At 40.8% G+C, this 24,220-nt stretch overlaps 3 protein-coding genes across 4 annotated transcripts in view; 2 read left to right on the top strand and 1 right to left on the bottom strand.

Moving 5' to 3' along the window:
- Positions 1–2,499: 2,499 nt before the first annotated feature.
- rab4b (RAB4B, member RAS oncogene family) lies at positions 2,500–11,643 on the top strand. Of its 2 annotated transcripts, XM_046389167.1 has the most exons (8): positions 2,502–2,706; positions 5,822–5,902; positions 7,290–7,404; positions 7,664–7,726; positions 8,803–8,957; positions 9,095–9,190; positions 9,351–9,529; positions 9,675–11,643. In XM_046389167.1, the coding sequence occupies exons 1-7, from the start codon at positions 2,691–2,693 to the stop codon at positions 9,464–9,466; spliced, it is 642 nt and encodes a 213-aa protein (XP_046245123.1). In that variant the 5' UTR covers positions 2,502–2,690; the 3' UTR covers positions 9,467–9,529; positions 9,675–11,643. The 2 variants fall into 2 exon arrangements, with proteins under 2 accessions (XP_046245124.1, XP_046245123.1); XM_046389168.1 differs by lacking the exon at positions 5,822–5,902 and having other exon boundaries at positions 2,500–2,706.
- A 1,318-nt stretch (positions 11,644–12,961) lies between these two features.
- ap2s1 (adaptor related protein complex 2 subunit sigma 1) lies at positions 12,962–19,603 on the bottom strand. Its single transcript, XM_046389169.1, has 5 exons — positions 19,444–19,603; positions 18,725–18,874; positions 18,128–18,241; positions 15,417–15,476; positions 12,962–14,586 (listed from the first exon to the last, which is right to left on the bottom strand). Exons 1-5 carry the CDS (start codon positions 19,444–19,446, stop codon positions 14,485–14,487), a joined length of 429 nt encoding a protein of 142 aa, XP_046245125.1. The 5' UTR covers positions 19,447–19,603; the 3' UTR covers positions 12,962–14,484.
- Positions 19,604–22,282: 2,679 nt separating this feature from the next.
- The window catches only part of arhgap35a (Rho GTPase activating protein 35a), a 60,227-nt gene continuing 58,289 nt past the window's right edge, over positions 22,283–24,220 (top strand). The window contains exon 1 of the mRNA XM_046389165.1: positions 22,283–23,035. The gene's annotated coding sequence lies outside the window, so the exon portion shown is untranslated. The remainder of the gene's footprint in view (positions 23,036–24,220) is intronic.

The following is a 24,220-nucleotide window of genomic DNA, read 5'->3' as shown; positions in this document are numbered from 1 at the left end:
GGCTTTTAGAGATGCTCTCTTGTTCTTCCCACTCTGCAGTCACTCTTTGTTAATGTGTGGCTCCCATTCCTTTTACCAACAGTAATTCAAATAGCCTGGGGTTTCAGCTCTAATGTATGGTGACCTACAAGGTTTACTAATGTAGGCAGTGCAGAGTGAAGTACAGTACTGAAACGAATGCCCTGGCGTGCAAACAAACAGTTGCACAAGCGCTTCTGTGCAGAGTAGGTATGCACATAAATACACCCCCTCAGTCTGAATCAGAGCTGCACTGTTCGTTCTCCACTCTGACACACATGGGCATCTGTCTGAGAGCCTCATTCAGTTTTTGACTGTTGGGTTTTCCGACCTGTGATTTTTCAAACCTTACTGCAGTAACAGCGCCTCTGTAGGTGACTGGCCTGTCAGCCGGAGTAAACACCTTCTGCCAGTATGAGATTCCTGTACTTGTTTCAACTCATTAATGCGTTCACACCTCTCGGCTATGTTTACACCACCGTGTGTCTTAACAGCCATAGAGCGCCTTTGTGTCTCTATATAAAACAGCAGGTCATCAGGCATCTCTCTGTTTTGCTGTATGGGTGATGACTAATGATGTGACAAACACCTTTATATTTACAGTGATGCCAGCCCATAGCAGAGCTCACCTGTCCCAAGAATTGGGAAATTATCCTCTGCAAAATGACTCATTGTTTGTTGTAAACACTGTGAATGTTGTTGGGTCTTTATGTGGGGCTTCCCCAGTGTGCTCATCGTGAACACCATTAGTTTTGATCCTGCATTGAAACTGTCTGGATGGGACATGAAAGGGTCTGTTTCTATGCTCAGGAGGAGCATAGAAACAGATTCACATTCATAGTTATTTTCTGCTTGACATGTTCGTCTGAAAGCATGTGAATGCAGCAGGCCTCTCTGCTGTTAGTCTGAACTGCTAGTGACTGGATAGTCCAAGGTCAAAATCCCTGCTCAACCCACACATAAACACACACAAAGGCACCTTGTCTGGCCCGTAGTCCAAACAAATGTCTGCTCTAATGATGACACCTGCGATGGATGAGAGGACAAGAATGAGGACAGGAGAGACAAAGACACAATAAGCACTGAGACAACCTCAAAGGTAAGCAGAGCACCTAACGGAAGCAGAAGCCTCAGTCTTTTTCTTTCTGCCTGCTGCACACCTTTGAGGATGGCCTTTCTTGGAGCCCACCTTAGGAAAACATCCGTGCCCCCACACGAAGCTGAGCCTTGTGTTTCCTTCTGTCTTTAATCTCAGTGAAAAGAGCTTTTAACAAGGCTGGGGAGGATGAGTGGATCTGCCAAAGCAGAACAAAGGCAGGGAGGAACTAGGAAAGATAGAAGCAAAGTGGAAGGCTCTGTAATTTATCACCTGTTGCCCTTGGGCGGCACTGCACTCCACGCCCTGGGCTCTGTGTGTGTGTGTGTGTGTGTGCAGGTATGGAAAGGTGATGAATGAATAGGCCAAAAACAAGAAAACAGACATTCCTCTAAAACCTCAAAAGACATTTCTCTGAGCAATTATTTCCAGGGGAAAGTCGTCATCTGCTTGCCAAAAACACTGTATTTATGCATAACTCCATTTAACACAGATTTTGCCACTACATGTTTATGCACTGATTATTTTTTTTAATGGCCAAAATATGGGCAATAGTACAAGCACAAGGGCAGCATGGATCAGTAGATGTAGCAGATGTCTTAGGTACAACAGTTAAACATAAAAAAAAATGAACGAGAAAAGAAATTATACAAAATAAACCCAGAAAGGAACTAAAAATGCCATACCATGTTATGTCATGTCATGTAGAGGATTCAGTCTCCTTCCAGGTACCAGCACTACATTTTTCTTTCTCTAGAAAATCCAGTGCCTTTATCTTTGCCTGCCCTCTTGTGGTCTGCTGTTGAACCTACAAGACAACCTATGCAACTACAGAAATACAGGATCAATAACGTTTGATCTCAAATTATTATAGAAATGACCAAATCAGATTATTTTGACAAGACAAGGATCTGAATAAAATCTGCTTTGACTGAAAATGACAAATGCTGGCGCTTCGGCAAAGGAGGTGAGATTTGTGATGCAATGCTAAATTCTCTTCATCGCAGGACCACGTTCCTCTCATAATTAAACAATTTTAATTCAATCAATTTAAACGTATTAATGACAAAACAAAATGCAAGCTGTTGTACCATACCATTTTGGTATCTTTTACTTTATTTTGAAACGAGAGGGACAACGTTATTGACCAAATGAAGAATAGAAGTGCGATTTCTACTTCTTCTGATTTCTGATCTTTTGATTTGTAGGGCTATAAAGGGGATTTCACACAGTCACACAGTAAAACTATAAAAACACGTAAAAATTGCATTGAAAATTGAATTCCTGTTATTCCTAAGAAAACAATTTAATTTCGACCGCTTCATCGGTTTGCTCTCGTCTAAATTCCTACACGGCCACCAACACCAGAAGGCAACACGAGCCGACGGGTGACGTAGCACGCAGCTGCCGTGTTTGGTTGTGGTCGGAGCAAGAAAGCTAGGTAGGGATCAAGGAAATCTGAAGCATCGCAGATAAACACCCTAAAGAGGTGTGAACCCAGCGAGCACTCAGCTGCCACAATACCAAGAGGACAGTGAAAAGGCCCGATTGAGTCTTTCATACAGCGAGGGTCAACATGTCTGAGACATACGGTATGTTTGTGTGGGAGCGGCAGAGTGTAATTTCATGCTTGCTAGCTGTTACATACACACCGCTCTGTGCTGTGATGTGACAGACTGGCTCTTAGCAACGTTGCTAGTCAGCGAGCTACGTGGTTAGCTTAGTTTAGCTGCCACCTCACCGTGATAACGAGTTTCAGCACTGACAACTAACGTCTGCTGTTAAAATTTTATCCGGAGAAACTGGTGTGGTTGAAGGGCTTTGTGTGTATTAAGTGCCACGCATGTCTCGCGGTGGCGGAGTGCATCGCTTCCTAAAACGGCCAGTAACATAAGCAAACAGATGGCGATACATTTACAGGTAAAAGTTGGCCAAACTTGAGACGCAAAACCACAGTTGCATGTCTATACACGACGGATGTGCTTGCAGACGCTGGGGTAAGCTAAGCTATGAACGGAAGCGGATTGGGTGGCATTTCAAGCTAGACAAATCTTGCTTTCACTTATTTTTTTTAAAGAGGTAGCTACTAGCTACCGGGCCTGTAATGAGGAAGTTGGATAGCTGTGGCTTATCAACCTGTAGACCAGAAACTGTCAGGTGTTCCAGTGGTTTCTACCACACTGAAGGTAACTTGTCTTCTGTCTGCACCTAAGGCAACCTTCTTCACAAGTTAGACATGACTGCATCCGTTTGTGAGCGTCGACATGATGACCAACAACCAGCACTACTGACAAAAAGTTATCAGCAATCTGCATAAATTCCTTTATCATGACTCTGGCTGGTGGTATCAAGAGTATCGGTAGCACAATGGGCCTGACACCATAGATCCAGTTGTTTTGAAATGACACACCGTCATCCTCTCCTGTTGCACTCCCACACACGTACCCTCTGTCCATCAGCCTCTACATGGACCCTGTCTCCCTCATTCCTTGTATGAAACTTTATCCCAGTGGGCAGTATTTATGTATAAGTGCCAGTGCTAATGGTTGCTATAATAGCCTTTTATTGATTTCTGTCTCAGTCTCCTGTGTTATCTCCTCTCCTGGAGAGCCAGTAGTGGAACTGGCAAAAAGCATTGTGAACGCTGTTCGCACATGGCTAGGTTAAATGGTCCCATGTGGAATTCATGAAAATGTTTCATTTGCTTTGGTCTTTGGTCAGTAAACGGCACTTGTTCATTAGTTTATCTTTTATCGCTACAGAATGTGATTTTCTCAAGTAAATAGAAGATTAAATAGATGATTAAATAGCAATGTACTTCAAGCAGTTTTTTTTTCAGAGTAACTATAAATTAGGCTATGAATGGAGTCACCATAATGAAAACAGTTTATTTTAATTATTTCAGTAGGTGTCATTATTGTTTAACTGTCCATTTTGTTTAATTTTTATTAACTCTCTAGTCTATAAACTGCCATCAAATAGTGAAAAATGTCCATCTGGTGTTTGGAAGAAGAAGAAAAAAATGACACTAGTGTTGCTTGGCTGTTGTTACACATGACTTTTTGTATCATATTTTATTACTAGTGAAATTCAGTCTAATCTTTCAAGTTTCCATCTTCCAATCTTCCTGCTGTCTTGCACTGCATTCGTGAAGCGCATAGATTCATATGCTGTAAGACAAACATCTTCAAGTGCAATTGCTTTGTGCACTTTGTCAGTAGATCAGGGGGCACATCAGACAAACCGTAGGTTGATCTGGGCGTGAGTGTGTTAAGTTTTGTCACAGGGTATGCGAATGCAGATAAGAGTGTTAGCCTGTTCCCTCGGGTTATTTAATATTGATGTGTAAAGAATACAATGGCCCGAAAGACTGCTGTTGAGAGGGCAGCGCTGTATTCCTCTCTCCCCGTTACTTTGACATATTGACAGCTTGATTGTTGTATGCAGATCTCTCGTGGGAATTATGTGATGTCTTGGAAGCCGCTGAAAAGCTGAGACAAGCTTTTAAAATGGAGCTGTTAGCTTTTGATCCTGTCAGTGCTGCTGTCACAGCCTTTGACAACGTGTGGTTGAGATGTAACGCTGGCTGCTGTTGTTGATGAAAACCGCTAAATGCTTGTAGTCTCCCTTCCCTTTGCTTTAGCAATTCTGTTACCGTGAATTTGACCTCTAGCTTGTGTTGCTTGAGGAAACGCCCGCTTGAACAAACAACGGTGCATAAACTGAGCTGGTGGTGTGTGTGTGTTGGCCAATGAAGGTGGCTCCAAGAGCACTATCATAACAAGTTTAAATGACAGACAGGGACCAAGGATTAATCTCATCCCACACCTCTTTATTTATTTATTTTCTTTCTTGCTAAACTACTGTTTCTGTTGACCTTGTGTGGAGCTGAATACTCACAGGATGTCCACCTGGCTGTTAATATCCACAGCAGTCACTAACCATTTGCCAGTGCAGCACTTCTGCCCACAGAGCCAGCGCTTAAGCTTCAACCAAAATTGCACACCATCTTCAAATTCCAACTGAAGCAAGCTCTCGGGAGGAAAGATGCAGTTTGCAGTCATTACTTGCTCTCACAGTCACAGGAAAACACCGTCATTCTTGCGTTTCCTTTTTTTTTTGTTTCTTTCACTGTGTCTTTATATGTTTCTAACAAACATAGACTCACCTATGACACACACATGTACACAACATTCTCCGTCTCCTCGGTCATCAGAACTGTCAGTCACAGCACGGAAAGGCTGTCTGTACTGTAGATGGCCTTGTGTGTCAGGGGCCCGAGCCATTTGGATTGTGGAACATCTGTGTGGGTTGGGTTGCACTTTCCAGAGCAAGGGCCCGCTCTCCAGAACAACAACAACAGCATCTGTACAAACAGCTGGCTGTGGTCATTCAAACCCTGTGCAAGTCAGTTCACCTAAGCCATGTTCAATAACTCTGAAGCTTTGGCTTTGCTCTTGGCATGCATTAGTAAGTGCTGGTGTCATTTTGCACCACAGACAAACAAGCATATTAAACAAGAATCATAAGTAGCAGGTTATGCTGATTACACGCAAGCCTGTGTGATTAGCACGCTAATTCAGGGGTTGTTGGATACTGTGAAGTAGAAGCTCAATAGGATTAAGAGGAAATCTGAGGATTGTCTCGGGGGATTCTCCACTGACGTTGGTGTTACATTGATCTCTACCTCCTCTCCTCTGCTTCCAGACTTCCTGTTTAAGTTTCTGGTGATTGGCAGTGCCGGCACGGGGAAATCCTGTCTCCTCCACCAATTTATTGAGAACAAGTGTAAGTTTTGTCTCATTAAATGCCATTAGTCACATCGGGTTTGCATAACAGTGAAAACATAATTGTATTATCATTATTTCACAGGCGCACAGAATTCGACATGGTCATGAAATACTGTTGATTCCTTGGGTTGTTTCATGCCACACATCAAATAATCCGTCTCACACTCCATTGTGAGGTTAAGAGTTATTCATTAACTTCCAGGTGGAATGAAACTGAAATAACCAGATGAATTGTGTGTCTTTTCACATTCCTAACACATTGTTGCTAATTATTGAGCCAGTAAAATGTAACACAACACCACCGTTCTCTGGTTTTGATTTAGGCTACAAGAAAATATATTTTAAACCCAGCAATTGCCTCTAAAATTGAGTTAAGTCGATGCCTCTGTGATAGTGTCAACAAAACTGAACACCATCAGCTTCTCAGAGTCAGAATTTATTGCAGGACAGGTGTATTGTCCTCAATAAACCTGTTATTCCTGTTATAAAGCTGCCACTAATGATTATATTCGTTATCTATTCATCTGCAGATCATATTCACAATTGATTAATTCATCATTTATTCGATAGGATGACAAGAAATTGTTAAAAAAAAAAAAAGAAATTGTAAAAAAAAACAAAAACAAAAAACAACATAATTTCCCAGAGCCCAAAGTGATGTCTTCAAATTTCTTCTCTTGTTTAACCAACCGTGCAAAACCCCAAAAACTCTTCATTCAAATAAATGACAAAGAAAAGCAGAAAATCCTTACATTTCAAAAGCTGGAACCAGCTGATGTTTGACATTTCTGCTCGAACAATGACTGAAATGATTAATCATTTATCAAAATAGTTGGCAACTAATTTTCTTTACGTCGACCAATCGACTAATTGACTGAATGTGACAGCTCTGCTATCCATTGAACTTCAACAAAACTGTGAAAATGTTAATAACTAAACAAGTCAGTAATGTTAGTGTCTGGCCGTAAAATGTGATTGTGATTATGATGTTTGGGACTTGAGGGTAGACAGATGGACAGGGTCAAAATGGTGCCTCTGCTGCTTCGTTGGCAGGAAGCTAATAATGCGGCGACTTGTGCCTGGATATGCTTTGCATCTCTTATGTAAATCTCCTGCAGCATCCTCTGTCGGACAGCGGGTGGTGCAGGAGACTTGGATGTTTGAGCATCTTCTTGTTTTTGTTCATCCTCCATATAACTTACAGGGTGTGTGTGTTTTTTTAAAACATACACCCAGTAGTATTTATACAAAACCATAGCCGATGAGTACTTCAGTACTCACAATCTGCCCATCTGTAATCACTACAAGAAGTGTACTGAAGTTAGTCACTGTGCTGTTACCTTATATTGGCGTTGTTTTTCACTCACTGCTGTTCCATGTTGCAGTTAAACAGGACTCCAACCACACCATCGGCGTGGAGTTCGGTTCCCGTGTGGTTAATGTTGGTGGAAAGACGGTCAAACTGCAGATCTGGGACACTGCAGGACAAGAGAGATTCCGGTAACGGCCCACAATACCACAAAAAAATAGGTTACCACAAAATACTAAGCATACGTACTGTTGTTGGTCAACATCCGATGTCACAAGCTGAAGTCTGATGTCTCTGAGCAGCTCCACTGGTGTATTACATGCCTGACTGATGCTAATCTGTAAAAACAAGGGATTGTTTCTCACCTTCTCCGCTCATGTTTCATCATCAGCAGATGCTGATATTGTGAATGCCTTACTTTCATTTCAGATTTCTACTGTCTCTCCACAGATCTGTTACACGCAGCTACTACAGAGGAGCAGCTGGAGCACTCCTCGTCTATGATATTACCAGGTAAAACAATCGCTGCACCGACTGGCCTCTCTGTCTTTCTACAAATTATGCCTTTTGTTTTATAGAAGCAACAGAATTAACACGTTCTCCATAATGTGGCAGGCAGACACAAGCATATTGCTTACATGGTATTTTGAACTGCTGGATCTAGTTTGAGTTGAATTCAAACTATAGTGAGTCCACACAACCTCCAGATATTGTACGATTTAATGACTATGTACTGGGACCCACACAGTGAGATCACGAGTGGGGAAAAATGGTCAGCAGGAAGTTGGGCAGTGTGTGTGTATGTGTGTCAAATGCATATATGTGAAACAGACTGCAGCTGAGTTGCTTGGCCTCACCAGCGTGTGGATGAGGAGTGACGTCATTCTTTGGCTGTTTGTGAAAGCAGCTGTTAAACATTATTCTGCTGATCCACACCCTTCTGCTCACCTCACTGGCCTTGTGTTGCCAAGGACACCAGGGTCCTGTCTCCATGGCTTCAACCCAAAGGAGTTTCCATGAAAGTTTTTCACTGCCTGACAGGCCGTCTAAATATTAATGAATCTAATCCGCTGAGCTGAGTAGTGAAGCAGAGTTTTCTCTTTAAACTTTCAGAAGATATACTTTGGATGCTTTTTTTTTTTTTTTACTCACTGGTCACAATGTACTATATAATCATGTTGGAATGTATTTATTAGTAATTGGCACACACTGGAGTATCTTTGGATTACAGCCAGATTTGAAAAACACGTTTTTTTAAATCTCTAAGTCAGGAACATTAATGCCCTTTAACACTGTAAGACGTTTCACTTTATAGCTGGCATGCAGTAGTTCTTTGAAGACTAGATACTGTTAGTATATGCCTTCTACTGTTTTTGTGTGTTTAAAGGGATTTCAGGTGTTTATACAAAAGAAGAGGTCACTGTCTGACCAAGAAATGTTAAAGTAATACTTAGAATTTAGTAACAGTTATTTGACAGATTAATATGATAAACTGAAATGGGAATGCACAGAAAAGAGCCGGTGCACACTGGATGTCTAGATAGGTGGACATGTCCTGAGTCCCGCTAAGTGTCTGTCATATCTTACAGTCGGGAAACGTATAACGCCCTGACCAACTGGCTGACAGATGCACGGACTCTGGCGAGCCCCAACATCGTTATTATCCTGTGCGGCAACAAGAAAGACCTGGATGCAGACAGAGAGGTGACCTTCCTGGAGGCCTCGCGCTTTGCTCAGGAGAACGGTAACTGATGTGAAATCTACATTATTCTGCATTTGAAGGCTCAACCGCCTTCCCATTTCTCTTTCTATTGCTTACTTTTCATCCCATCCCATCTTTTGTTTCTCTCTTCTTCTTCTCTTTTTTTTCTGCCCGTGCAGAGCTGATGTTCCTGGAGACCAGCGCTCTGACAGGGGAGAATGTCGAGGAGGGTTTCCTGAAGTGCGCTCGCACCATCCTCAACAAGATAGACTCAGGTACACATTTCATTCTTTGGCAATGAGGCGTGTCTGTATGGGGCGTTTCTATGAGAGTATGCACACGTTTGTTTGATTGCACAAAGCTCTGTGGATCTGCCTTAGTCTCATATGTGTGTCTGCGTGGCTTAGATTTTTCCGTTATCTGTTCGCTTCAAAGGTGAGCTGGACCCAGAGAGGATGGGTTCAGGTATTCAGTATGGAGACGCTTCATTGAGGCAGCTGCGACAGCCGAGAGGCACCACCACACAGAATAAACAGCAGTGTAATTGCTAGGGATGGGGGGCCCCATCCCTCACCTCCGACCACAGGCCCACACGGACAGGACGACCCCTACAGGTCAGTGGCAAGTCATCAACTTGGGCTGTAACGGTGCAGCTTTTTAAACGAGAGACTTTTGCTGAAATCCGTCTCTAACTTGCCTCAGTGTTGGTAAGCACATGTTAGTGACCATCTTCGTCTCCTTTCTATTCCGCCATTTCAGCTCCAGGTGTTTTTTGGTGTGTGGGACCCTTCTCTCTGCAGTCTCACACACCTTGGATCACCTGGACAAGTGGTCATGGAGATCACTGCAACTGCTTTGCCCCTGTGTCTGGGCAGGGAAACCCCTCAGTGTGAACGCACTCGGATCGTAAAGAAGAGGGATCCTCTTCTTGACAAATTGGTTTCTCTTTTACTCGCCAGACAAGGACTAATCAGTGGTTGTGTGTATGGGCTGCCCTACTGTTGTTTTATCTCTATGCTTATTCATTCTGGTTTTAATAACAAGTACTTGCTTTCTATGTTTGCACATCATCGTTTATAAATTATTATTGGTTAGCTGTTTTTTTCACATATTCATCATTCAGCCTATCCGGACAGGATTTAGGATTAGTTTGTTCAGCGCTTTTGCGTTTTAACGTTGATAAAAGCACCTGTTTGGCATTTTGCTTTTTTTTATCCATTATTCGAGTTAAGTGTATGTTCCATAAATTCAGCTTGTCACTGGTAGTGATAAACAGTCTAAACATCTCCTCCTATTGGTCATATAAAGGAAACTAAACTAGAATTGCCGTAGATGGAATGTAAATGGGAAACCAGATACAACGCAAGTTTCCGCAGCTGTTCTGCAACTTTTCCCCAATCCAAGTGGAAGCAGCTAATCAACGCGGTACAGTGTAGTTAAGATTTTTAAAGTCCTACAGGCCCGAATGTTAGAGCCAAATTTCTTTTTTCATGCTAAAATGTGTGCTACATTGAGTCAACATTTTTGGTTTGCATTAAAATGCAATATTATGTCATGAGTGTTGGCCTTAGTAGTGTACTTAATATTGTGGATCTACAGCATATTATTTCTAGTCACCTTGTCTCTAAACTGTAAAAGGGAGCAGTCCATTAACTCCACTCAACATGCACATGGTCGAGCCTGTGGGTCAGGTTTAAAGCACAAAAAGAAGAGATACTGCTCTTTATTTTACTCCAAAGTTCCCAAAGTCTGTAGATTTGCATTATCAGATGTAGCTCCAGTGTCTCCGGTCCTAACACAAAGTAAAGTTTAAAAAAGGGTCATCAATCAATCAAAGCTAACAATGTCTTCGACCCCTCCCGTTTGGCTTTTTCTTTGTTTTTTCTTTGACCTCCCTTTAATTTATTCTGCACATAAGGGACGTCACAGGAAACCACAGTTGGTTTTGCCTCAGTGCCATGTTTGGGAAACTTTCTTACTGCCCACTCAATTCCCTCATACAGCCTCAACACTGTTTGTACGCCTTGATAAAAGTCAGGTTTCTGTTTTGTTTTTTTGTTTTTTTTTAAATATAGTTCACAAGTCTTCACCCCCTACATCAGGCGCAGAAGCATCTCTGCTCTGCTGCAGAACGTCAGAGTTTTTCTGAGCTGACCCAGATGTTTTCTCCTCAGAGCAGACCTTGTGTTGCCCCAGAGAGAAACGGGGAATTTCCACTGAAACATGGTTTCCTCTTTCTGTGAAACACTGACAGCGTGGTTTGTGGTGCTGCGGGAGGAGAATGAGGTTGTGAGTTAATAAGTGAAAAACATCCCAAACTCTCCTGCCCTACTGTTGAGTCAAAGGCACTGCTTCTGTCTGAACCACTGAGAGCAGGTCATAGTGACCCAGAAGAAAGGAGACCAAAACAAAACTGCCTGCAAAGCCTAATTCTCCTGTCTTCTCCTCAAGTGTTAGCATATGTCCTCCCACACAAACCATATGCGTTTTCAGCTCAAGTGAGCAAGCACACATGAGATAATATGATATCAAGACAGATGGCCCAAAAAAACCAAAAAAACAAAAGTCGTTTTCATAAAATATTGGCATTGTGTGACAGTTTGTCTCCTTCTGCAAGTGCACTTTTACTTTGGAATTTTCATTGTTTGTTTTTGTTTATATGCTGCAACTATAGAACTGTACATTTATTTTACTTGAACAGTATGCTGTAATAAAGGTTTTAATTGTAGATGTTATCATTTCTTACGAAATAACAACTGAGGTTCTCAATTTGATTTCCTCATCTCCGCTGTGACGAGGCAGGACTGTTGTAGTTGTGATAAACTCCTGCTGTCTCAAGTTTGACCTGGTCGTTGTCCACTGCTGGCATAGAGGTAATGATGAAAGGATGTTGACTTTCTGAGCTGTAGGAGGCCGCCAGCAGCGACTCTGATCATCTGTATTCACGAGCTGTCATTTGTATTCAGCTGTCAAACCATCTAAATGGTGGACTAGTGCAAGAGCAGAGTTGGCTCGCATTCACCTGTGTGTATTTATTGTACAGTTCATAATAGGCACTCATAAAAATAGCCATATGATGAGCATTATTTTTTTCATTCTGGATTCAATCATGTGACAAACAATCCATCTCAGTTGTTGCTTAGGAACTAATGTGAATATAATCAACCTAAATTCTGCTGTACTGTACATCCCAAGTTAATCTATGCTGTAAATAAGATTTGTCTATTGTCCGTTGAGGGTGAGTGTTGCTCATTGATTGTAATGATTATGCAATTCCCAGTAAACCGCTTGTTTTTGTTTTTTATTTCAGTTAATACCTATCACCTGCGTCCTGGATGTTAATGTTGAATCTGTGTTCAGTGTGTGTGTGTAAGCACATCAGATCCTGAGTATTGGTAAATCTCACTTTTTTTCACGCCCTCCCTCTCTCTCTCCTGTCAGCAACAAGTTATAACCACTGACATATGGTTATAACACATCAGGTTTATAGGCAGCTGACTTAACAGACCTTGAAATTTCACAATAGGATCCATGAACATGATTCACTTGCCTCCTCATCCATACTTCAGTTGGATCATTTCTCTCAAAGGCAGTCAGGGTGGAGATAGGATATCAGGACTCATATGATGATGAGTAAATGCCCTCCGTGTCCAATTGTCTGGATTTATGTTCCCGGGTCGATGGTGCAGCGGCTAGAGTGGTTTAATGTTGCTGAAGAGGATATATTGACTGATTTATTGATCCTGGACAGGCTGTCAGGATGACCTCATAATAAAGTGGAAGTACTGATGTTTTACCACTAGATGGTGCTAAAATGTCAGGCAGGAAAAAAAAACAGGGACTCTGGTTGCTGTGTTTAAGGACTGATGCACTTACAGGTCATCCCACCAGGTGCAGTCAATTGTTTTCTGTTTCCAGGCTTGCTGACACACTGTGTCAAGCCAACAAATATGTAAAGGAAGGATATGAAGTACATATTCCAGGACATAATGGACAGCAGAGTCTAGATGGGAAAATGTCTTTCTCATACCATCAATTAGAAGCAGTTTATGTATCACTTCATCTGTTTATTATTTACATAGAGTGGGACGTATTGATGTGGGTAGTTGAGACAGTAACACAAACACGCATCTTCCATTTACAAACACACAGGTGGACAATAAGGGCAGCAGTACATCTTTCACTATTGCTTGATCATAAAAAAAATACAAAAGTTCAACAACAGTAACCTTTGAAACCACTTCTGACCACTTAGTGACTGGATATGGCTAAAATTAGAGTATGACAAGCAATCTCATAAATATTAAATTCCTGCAAAGGGAAGAGAATAAAAGTGGATTTTTTTTATTTTTCAAGTTCATGAGGCTTGTAAGTGGAATTTAAAAGCCAATTTATTTTACACGATGTCAAAGGAATTCATTGATATTTCACAAGTAAACGCCTCTCAGACCCTAAGGTAAGTAAGAACCACTGTTTCTGGAATGAATGTGTTAATTTCACAACATTCAGCAAAAGCAAAATACACGGTAGGTACACACTATACGAAGCAAACTTCACAGTACTGCTTTATGTAAAATATACTTTCAATGTCCAGCTCTTTTTCCGTCTGAGTTTTAAGTGTTGTTAAGCGTAACCAACAAGCACCATTTAACTTAATGAGTTGCATCAAATGTCAGATAATCTGAAATGCAATGACAACAATTACAACATCCAAAGAGCAGCCATCTGTGCTAACATAACCTCCGCTGCTTATCATCATCATCATCAGCAGCAGCCACGAGGATGTCCGACACAGCACAGGTTGCCATAACACACCGTTAAAATGGCTCTCATCCTAAGTACACTCCATTCAACTGTGAACTTGCTGTGGAGGGTCAATTGCTCTACAGGGCTTTCTAGTTGTAGTTTGCCTGTACTGTGATAGAGATATAAAATGAGCAGGAGTGACGAGTCTGCTACCACATCACAGGCAAGTTCTCTCTTTCACATGGGTTTACATAACTGGCTACAAGGCTGCTGGAAGCGCTCGGTGCACATGGATCATTACAGATGCTTTTTCTTTTGACGTGGTGCTTGTTAGTTACAGTAGTGCCATTAAATAAATGTTGAAATTAATGTGGGCGGTTGGGGGTTTGGGAGGGGGGAGGAGAGATCTACACCAGTGTTTTCACACTGCACAGAGATAAATGCAAAGACTAACTGGTTACTACATGAAATAACTCATTTTCTGCAGCCTCTGGCTTTGGGGAAAAGGGACCTGAATATGAAGTTGACTGTAACCTAGGTGGTATATGAACACGTTCAACTGTACAGCCTTCAAATCGGGTGACGTTGTTAGAAGACTGCTATGACAAAAAGGTTAATTGAACTTCCATATTATAGATTCATATGTAAACAATATTGTGTACTTTCTAAAACACCCCCCCTGCTGAAGTTGCGTGAGGAGCGAAGTCTGCTCTGTGGAGGCAGGAAAATGATACCGCAGTCCTTTCCAAAGTCTCGGGAACAAGGGGTGGGTTGGTTTTTGTGCCAGGGCAGCAGAATAGAGGGAAGGATGGGTGTCTGTGTTCTACTCAAGCGACTGGAGCATGAGGAGCTGCTTGAGGACCTTGGTCTGACTGGTTTCCCTGATCTCTCCTGCCAGGAACATCTCATCCACCACCGTGTACACCTTGAAGTGTAGACACAGGAAATGCATTAGAGGGCAGGATATTAGAAGATAAAAGCAATTCATAAATACACAAAATCCACAAATACCACAAACCACATGTAGCACTGTTAGAACAGAAACCAGATCCTGGTCATCGCCTAACATGTGGTCATCATTACTCAACTCCAGCTCCGTGCCATAAAAAAACGGAAAATTAACCACTGGATGACATAATCCACCGGCTGAAGTTACCACACATTAAGTTAACGTGATATTCATGATGGGATGATTCATTCTTCTTTGCCACACACCTGAGTGAAAAGAGTGACCGAGCGTGTGAATTAGTTTCGTTCTAGCATCAACAGTGCGTCTTTAGACGGAGAGGAGAACGATAACTAGTTAACAATTATTGATTTGATACTTTAATATCGACTATCTTTGTGGGTTATTTTAAATTTTAATGTAAATGTATATCTGTTCCAAATACTGCTTATCAGTCTCCTTGATTACTAACAATCAGCCTGAAAAAATGAGAACATGAGTCAATGCCTTGTTCAGACACCTTGAAGAAAAAAAAAAAAAAACAAAACACCAGCAGCATGTGGGCGGAGTGGGAGGTGTTTGTTGCTTAGCATTTATTTCTATGAGAAATATATATCCTCACCACAATGAACATTATTTAGATGAATCTCCCTTAATGACTGCTCAAGTTCTGAATATTTTATCAGTTGCCATAGCGTCATTGCGAAACAAAGATTTTCCCATCTGCCCTTTCTACTCCTTTTGTCTGATTAAGGTGTTTGTAAAAACATTTCACAAGGGGGAAAAAAATAATCTTGCGATGTCCTCACCTTGTAGAAGTTGAACACCAGGTCCAGTTCACACACATTATGAAAATACTCATTCAGCACCTTAAGTGAAAAAGAGGAACAGTTAAAAACAATAATTTCAATTTCAGTTTACTCAGATAGCAGCCAGGAGATAAGCAAATAGTCTGCTTTGATAAGACATACAGATGTTATGGTAATTGTATGTTTTGATGTGATGCATCATTGCAGAGATAAACTGATGCTGCAGCAGCAGCAGAATTCACTTAACAACCGTGTAATAACCTGATTTCCACTACAAGGACCTCCATATAAAATATGCCAAATTAAAATTGATGTGGTTCTCATCTCGTCTGGTTTCCACCAGAGATAATTTCTTAAAGCAGTGTCATACTCAAAGGCAGAACTACTGACCCTTTGTTAGGGATTTGCTGGGGTGACTGCTGAAACGTACATTACGAAGTCCCACTGTGAACACGTAATGGGTGGCGGGACTAAATGAAATTAAAAAACAAAACAAAACAAAACAGAAAACCATACATTGTGTTGTTTTTAAATTGGTTATTTCTCTTCGAGCACACAGCCACATGCTATAACAAGCTGTGCAACTGTGCTGTGCATTTCAGGATGCACTTACATGAATTCTTTCATAGTCAAACATTACATCAAATGACCTTCACTCCTGAGGGCTCTGGACAGAAAATGGTCTGGACCTAATGTTTGTGCTGCACAAAAACAAACAGCAGATTGTACCTTAAGCTCACAAGTTCAGCTCGTACTATTTGATTTGGAAAACCGAATGTGACTGTAAAAAGAAAAGCTGTTACACAGCAATAAAGCAAACAAAGTTAAAGAACAAGGTGCACTTGAGCTGCCTCCGCATTATCAGCAAGATTTATTACAAACATAGCAAGTTAACCCAAATAATACAATCAATAGCTAACTAAGGAGTTCAATTTCAAATGAGATATCAGCCGTTTTGAACATGACACCAACTATTCCTCGTGGACTGTGACGAATGAAGGTTTTTGAAGGCAGCATAATTTTTTGTCAAGCTGTAGCTCCAATTTTTGATTTTGTAATTTTATTTATTTTTTTTAGACATTTCTGTCTCACCTTTTCTGTCATTCATGACACTTAATATACTGTGAATGTACATGACATACACTATATAGACAAAAGTATCAAGACACACCTGTTTATGGGGATGGGCTCAGCTCCTTACTCCCAGTGAAGGGAAATCTTAATGCTTCAGCATATCAAGACATTTTGGACACTGCTGTGCTTCCAACTTTGTGGCAACAGTGAAAAACCATGTAAGCTATGAAATGAAATACTTAAGCTTCCACAATTACATACACTACACTAAATGTTTAACATCTACAATTTGTGGCTTCCATTATAGGTAGAAGTGATTTAAACCATCATCTGAGTTGATGAGCAGCAAAAAAATACTGTTATGTACTTAAATTCCTGTTTTTGCTGCAGTAGCACTGCATGGGCCAACATGAGCATTGATAAGAGACGAGTGTGCAGAAAGAGGTCATACAACAGCTGACACAGACATTGTCAGGAAACTGCAAAGTTTCATCTGACTAAAATACTTGCTCATTATAAAAGCATCAGCTCCCAAATTCTTTGAAATTACTGTACTGCTGCTACTAACAACATCTGTCTTTTCCAGCAGGCTGTTATTAGCCTCAGTTGTCTGAGCAGTACAACGCCATCAGACTCAATTTGTAATTAGTGATTAGCTGAAGGCTTGTTTCCAGCATCACTTGACCCGGCACAATCTAAACACTGATCGCAATCAGCGATGGCAGAATATAAAATGAATTTGGGAAGTTGTTGCGATTTTTTGTACTTTGTAATGAAATTCAATGTCACGCTAAAAACTGTGACTCAAATGAGCTCTGATAATTCATATTCCATTGAAGACGAAGCTGTAGTAATGCACAATATGGATATTTTTCAGCCAATACCGATAATCGCGTTATACGACCGATACCGATAAGATAACCAGTAATTTTACATTTTCATATTTTTAAAAAATGGATACGATGTGGTAGGCAAATATAAATGATGTAAGATTACATAGCTCTAATCATATATGTTGTGTTAAAACTCATAGACTTTTTCTTCTCCTCCATGAAGCCTTGTGGAACATGTACTGCAAATTTCAATGATCCCAAAAACATCCACGATAGCAAAGACATGTTTTGCTCTCTAATCTACACTGCAAAGTTCCAGCCGGCGCAGCAGCTTGGTATCATGACGACAACAGTGTGCTGTGCTTCTGCTTCCTCTTCGTGTTTACTGGCACATTGACAACCAGCTTTAAAGGTTCCTACCTAACGTAATGAAGTATGTAGTCAACAAAGGCAATCAAACCTAATAATATAAAATTCCTAACTAATATAAACCATGCACCCCCTAAAGACCTAATGTGCTATTTTTCATTCAAGTAGATACCATTGCAAAATCACAGTGTGGAAAACACTTTATATGTCTCTAAATGTGAGGCACATCACCCATAAACCAAATGTCATTTGACTACAGTCCGTACTTCCCACAAGAATGGTTTGAGATTAAGGATTTCCCAGACAGTAGTGGAGGAGGGGAAATTTTGAAGGCAATAATTTACAGACATTCCTGAAAACAATCAGATTATGAGAAGTCAAACATCATAGTTTGCTCAATCAGTGTATAAATCATGCGTCGTGTGTGTCCGTTACCTCTACAAAGTTGTGGATTCCTTCAAGGTAAGCCAAGTTGTTATCAGTCACATCCACACAAATACAGAAGTACAGACCAGCATAACGCCGGTAGATGATCTTGAAGTTCCTGAACTGTGAGAACAACACAGGTGGAGCCTCTTAACCATTTTGTCTCTGATGTTATGACAACAACAGCTGCTTTACTTGGACTTAAGCTTCCCAGCTTTAAGGTAAAACACACCCAGTGTATTTCTAATAACTCTGGAACAAAATACACAGTAGAACACATCAACATGCCACGATTTCTTTTTCTTTTGACAGTTGACAGCTCTTGAATGCCATCCAAATTGCTTTAGAAAAAATACTTATGATTTGTTAAAGAAAGTAGTTGAACATTCTTGTAATGGACACATATGAGTCACCCTATTATTTTACTGTCAAGGAGTCACAACAGAGTCTTTCAAGGACAGTGCGGTTTCAGTCATTACACTGCGGCCTTTGGTAGGATTTGGAAAAAAGCTCTGGTTTAACTGAACAAAGTATCATAATTGGGTACGTCAAAGAACCACAATCCAACCAATGCATTCACACGTATGACAATGAGCAATCCCATACCTCCACGAAGTTGGTGTGCTTGGCATCCCTGACAGTTACCACTGCATGCACTTCCTCAATCAACTTCTGTTTCTCATCATCATCAAACTGCATGTACCATTTAGCCAGTCGTGTCTTTCCTGCTCGGTTCTGAATGAGGATGAAGCGGATCTGCGCGATAAAATGAGAAAAGATAGACAGAAAGAGAGCGAGAACAATGAGACTAGTCTGAAATATTTGCCGTTGGTGCTTCAATGATTTAAGACTCCGACAATTCATAGATCATACACGATTATCTAATGTTATTTTGATGGCTATGAGTTGTCATCAGTTTATAACCGCATTAGAAGTTCTTAATATCTAGCAATATTAATATCTAGTAGACGTTATCCACTGTTATTAAACTGTAACGCCAGCTTGAAAAACACTAATAGCGTTAGCTTTATTTTATGTGTACGCTGGCGTTAATTGAACCACACCCATTTATTATTACAAACTGACTGCGAGACCTGTAACAAAATAAAGTTAATGGGATGCGATCTATTTGAGCTAAGTGGTAATCGTGACTTCAAACCTGTGGCCTTAACTTGTTTAGGTAAGTTAGCTCACCGGTTAGCTACCGTTTTCTACTGACTGAATGAAGAGGTTATTCAGCGAACTCTGAAATGCTAGCAGGTTAGCGGCAAAACGCCACGAACATCAAAACAAAATCAAATAGCGTTCATCTTTGACATAATTACCATTGTCGTCTCTTAAATAAGGACCTCAGAGGCTCCAGAATAGCACGTTCCTGAACAATTATGTCACGATTTTACATAGATACATCAGTTAATTTCTTCGACCGCTCGTCCGCTACTTTTCCGAGCTAACAGGAAGTGCAAAACGACACCAGGTTGCGTTGCATGATGGGGAAAGTAGTTTTTGTCATCCTATTCAGAGCAGAAGTAATGCGATAAAGAACTACAATAACCAGTGTCCCTTCTGCGGTGCCTCTTGTTGAGTCGTACTTTGGATCACATGAGACCAAAAGGGCCGTTCCTTGTTTTTGCAGGAGAAACATTTTGGTGTGTAGGCCTATGGTTGCTGCTACATGCTAAATAGATTTAAACACCGAAGGTAGATAAGAGCTACAAATATTAAGAATATTTTAATGTGAAATCGCTCAATCAGTTTTACATTATTTACTTTTATAATTGTGTGTGTGTGTGTGTAATTCAATGTGTTTATGTGTGTGTGGTTATGTATACCACATTTGTGACACGCCTCAGAGTTACTTGCATAGACAATACAGAATAAAAAAGTAGGAATATATATTTCCATCCTCTCGAGGTTACATCATTTGTGGTTGTTTTCTGCAGAGTCAGGACTCAGAGTTTGTTTACTGGTCTGGTTGGGCAGCCAGTTCACCACAGAACATTGCCCAGACAGCTTGGACAGTTTGCCTCTCTGAGTCTTCTGGGTGTTTAGGGAGTCAGAGGGGGATGGGGGATGATTGTCAGGGATTGCACAACCGTGAGTGAAGGAATGTGCTTGCCCTTGGGACCCAGAAATATTTCAGCCTCAAATACAGAGAGGTTTGAGGTGGAATAGGAAAAAAAGAATAAAATAAAAAAGGAAAACTAGTGACAATAATAAATGTAGAGCTGTATTTTGATACCGATGTCTCCCTTATATTAAAAGCACAGCAAATGTGGTAATCTTTATCCAAGAATTTAGTAGCACCAATAAAATATGTTATAATAGTTAAATGAGCAAAAGTTTTATGATAGTTGAAAACAAAAAACAGTGGTAGGAGAAAGGTATGTAAAACAACTCTGACCCCTGCTAAGCTTGCTCTGTGTGATTGGGGTCATGCAAATATTGCTGAGAACAAAGTGACTAATGTGACTGGAAAGAAGCTTGTGGACTTATTCAGATGGAGGGCAGTGCACCTTGAACCCTGCCTGGCTGTGTATTTAATCTTGGGTCACATTTCAAACTGTCAGCATAGTGCGCTTTGGATATTATAATTTTACAACTCGAGTACAAATGATAGAACTGCTGTACTTATAAATGATTATTTCTTATGTTTTATATGTGCTAATAGTGTAACAGCTTTTACCTCGACTGTAACCCGAAAGACGAGCTTCTGACACGTCTGTACTGCTTCCAGGGTGCAGAATAAATATCTTCATAAGCGTCAAATTCAGTTTCAAAAACAATAAATAAGAGTTTTACAGGCCGATGAGGTATTTGTTTTCATATCACACAGTTTAGATTACCAAATTGGAAATGCGTGTTTGAGGAAGTTCAAGGAAGGACTAACACAGAGAGGAGAATTCCAGGAGAAAGTCCCAGTGCAAGACACTAAACATCTGTTTGAGCTGTTAGTACAACCAGTTGCTTTCACAACATTACAGACATGGAAGAATTTGAATTGTCTTTCTGGGAAGGAAAACAAATTCTGAAATCTACTTAAGGATCTTACATGTTTTGGGTTTTTTTGTTTTTTTGTTTTTTTGAACTTTCTGTGGCTGAAGTCATCAAAGGACAGACAACTTCACAGCAATTCTTTTACCAAGCGGATGACTCAAGGCACAGCGCATATAATCAGAGCTAACCTTGAGATGACTGATTTTGTCCAGAAAGGTACTGAATATTTTTCATTCGTGCTGCTGAAAAGCTTTTAGGAAGGAGGCCTTGGGTGAACACAGAACAAATCTATTACCATATGTAGTCACCGAACATTAAAATCTGTTAGAGGATGACAAATGTTTGACTTTGTATGTGGATCAGCTGTGAAAGGACGTGGTGCGTGAGGCATGGGGCCAAGCGAGCAAATGGACCACAATCAAGTCAATTAATTACAGTCGTGATGACATGAAGACGTTTGTTTTTTCTGTAGCTCGGGAGCAGTGTTGCAACATACTGAAATAGACAAGAAGAGAACAATATCAGTGATGGAGTAGTAATGTAGTAAAAGTACTCACATACTCTTCACCTCTACTTCCTCTTCCTTAATTCAGTAGTGCTAGACAAAGATGTGAATTCGATATGACAACAGTGCGCTTTATGATGTTTGTTTGAACAAAAGGACATGAATGATGATATGAATGTATATTTTATGAGATGATCATAAGCTTTAAACGTACATGTTGATCAAAGTGGCTGCAGCTGCCTCATACCAAACAGTAAACAAAGGGAAGAAAAATAAACAATAACAAGAATAATAATAAAAAAAAATACTCGATATTTATTTGCGGTTTATAAATCTGTCCACTGATAAGTCTGTATAAGTGTATGAATCAAATCTGGCTTTTTTTTTTCGCTGTAAAATTTTATTATTTGTATGATTCTCTTTGGAAGGTTCATGACGGGTTGTTTAAAAATATATTAAACAAGCAGCTGGGTTTTTGTCTTTGTTTGTTTGTTTTTTTAAATCCTATACTCAGGGATAACATCTTGCGTCTACTTAGTAGTAATGTAAAGTGTGTGTGTTTGTGTTGTAATTGTGTCCATGAACCACTGGGCGAGACTCTCTCTCTCTCTCTCCTTCTCTCTCTCTCTCAGTGTGTGTGTGTGTGTGTGTGTGTGTGCGCGCGCGTGTGGATAGGAGGGGAGATGCTGGATTCGGGAGAAGGTCCGCCATTATTGGGAAGCTGAAAAAAAAATAGACTTATACACACCGTCACACATTTAGCCCGTAAGGGGCTTAACGCGGGGGGAACAACAGCGCTTTCGGACGAGCTGCTGGTCACCAAACGCAGCATTTTGGTAAACGAAGGCTCAGCTTGTGCTCGCGTTTCCCTACGGACTCTTTTATTTTTGACACAACAAAGGAAATAATAATTGGTCAAAACAACGTGGTGCTTGAACCAAGAAGGAAAACACACAGAAGCAGCGCTTACCAACGCCTCTCCTCCCCCTTTTTTTCCTTCTCCTGGCAAGACGTTTCCAGCCGTGGTGAAAAGACTGGAGTTTTGAACAGCATTTTTTCTTTCTCCTGACGAGTATTTAGTTTTTTTTCTCCCCCCTCCTCCTCCTCCTCTCTCTCTCTCTCCTCAGACAGGCAGAGAGAGAGACGGAGATATGCATCTCGTTTCTGAAAACTTCAGACTGATGAAAACGAGCAGCTAATGTGGGAAGCACTGGACAAATAGCCCGTCTGTTTAAAAAACAAAAACGAAACAAAACAAAAAAGAAAAGAAAAAACAAATCGGGAAATAATCGTTGTGAGTGCTCGTAGGAAGTGTTTTTGTCGGTTTTTTAAAAAGTCTTTCACCGGCTGTGAGTCGCAGAGGAGCGGAGAAAGAAAGCAGTGGACGAGGGCTGGAGAGAGGGAGGAATGCTATGGTATGTACACTTTAATCTTCTTTTACGCCAAAATAATACGTGTGAGTGAACAGTCTGAATGTTTTAAAGAAAAAAACAGTTGAGGCGTTTACGTTTACCCCACATTGCAGCTTTGGTTAATTTGGAGTGCTGCGAATAACAAGAAACTGGGAGTGAACCCCCAGCTCTCCCGAGGGCTGGTGTGATTTGAAGACCTTAGTGATAATAATAATAATAACGATTATTCTTATGGGAGTATTAAAAAAAAGCAAATAAATCCCCAAAACCTGTGCTGATGTAGGTTAGAGTTGCCCTGTACATGTTAATGGGAAGTTTACAAGGGAGAAAGCAGGGGGAGGGGGGGGGGGGGGGGTCATAAAAATGGATCTTGTCCAAACATTAAAATTGTTTGGACAACAACACCTGGAAAACATTGGTCTTGTCAGGCTTGAAGACCCCCCGACACCCTCCCCCCCTCCGGTATGCCTTGAATATAAGGAGCAATACTTTCAATTGGTAGAGGGGAAATGGGATGTTTTGGTTGGACTATAGGGACTGTCAAGCAACTGTTTGATGCTGGTTTGCATGTTTTAGCAATTTATTCGTGTGTTCATCATCTTCTGGTCAAAACGAGCAATTAAGTGAGTTATAAGTTAGGTCTTGTGAAGTTTTTAATGGAATTGCCTTTGCTTTTATTTGGCGTGTTTCATCAGATTGAGGTCGGGATATCAGCTCTTCAACATATGAAACTCATGTCATGAGTAATTAGTTTCTCTCTTATTAAATGCCCCACCAAGTTTTGAAAACATTAAACCTGCATGTACAGTGCTTCCTGGTGACACACTTAGCTAATGTGTGTACGCCCTGCCGGGAGGTAACTCTACTCGCTTCCCTGACAGGATATACACTGAATGTCTGTCTGTTTTTTTCCAGCAATTAAATACCTCAGGTGGGGATATTTAAGTTCTGTGGATTATGGCGACCAGATGATAACAACACTATCAATCTGTCTTTGTGACAGGACTAGTCAGCGGTGTGTCACGGCTTAATCTCACTGCCACTGCAAAGTGGTCATTGCCCTGCCAGCCACTCCCTTTTTGTCAGTCTTTCCACTGGACTTCAGTACTTTCATTTTAGGAGTGATCTGTCTACCAAGATTGACCGTGAAAGACTTGAGAGGGAGATAAGTAGGTGAATGTCAGTGGG

Source organism: Scatophagus argus, chromosome 5, assembly GCF_020382885.2.
Source record: "Scatophagus argus isolate fScaArg1 chromosome 5, fScaArg1.pri, whole genome shotgun sequence".
NCBI lineage: Eukaryota > Metazoa > Chordata > Actinopteri > Scatophagidae > Scatophagus > Scatophagus argus.
This window is presented reverse-complemented; position numbering and strand designations above follow the sequence as displayed.

What these genes read in the sequence shown, in the direction of transcription:
- rab4b (XM_046389167.1), top strand. An exon ending in GCAGGACAAGAGAGATTCCG is followed by an intron (nt 7,405 to 7,663) that starts GTAACGGCCCAC and finishes GTCTCTCCACAG; the next exon opens with ATCTGTTACACGCAGCTACT. An exon ending in CCTCAACAAGATAGACTCAG is followed by an intron (nt 9,191 to 9,350) that starts GTACACATTTCA and finishes TTCGCTTCAAAG; the next exon opens with GTGAGCTGGACCCAGAGAGG.
- ap2s1 (XM_046389169.1), bottom strand. An exon ending in AGCACACCAACTTCGTGGAG is followed by an intron (nt 18,242 to 18,724) that starts GTATGGGATTGC and finishes TTGTTCTCACAG; the next exon opens with TTCAGGAACTTCAAGATCAT. An exon ending in TGGTGTTCAACTTCTACAAG is followed by an intron (nt 14,587 to 15,416) that starts GTGAGGACATCG and finishes CTACACTTCAAG; the next exon opens with GTGTACACGGTGGTGGATGA.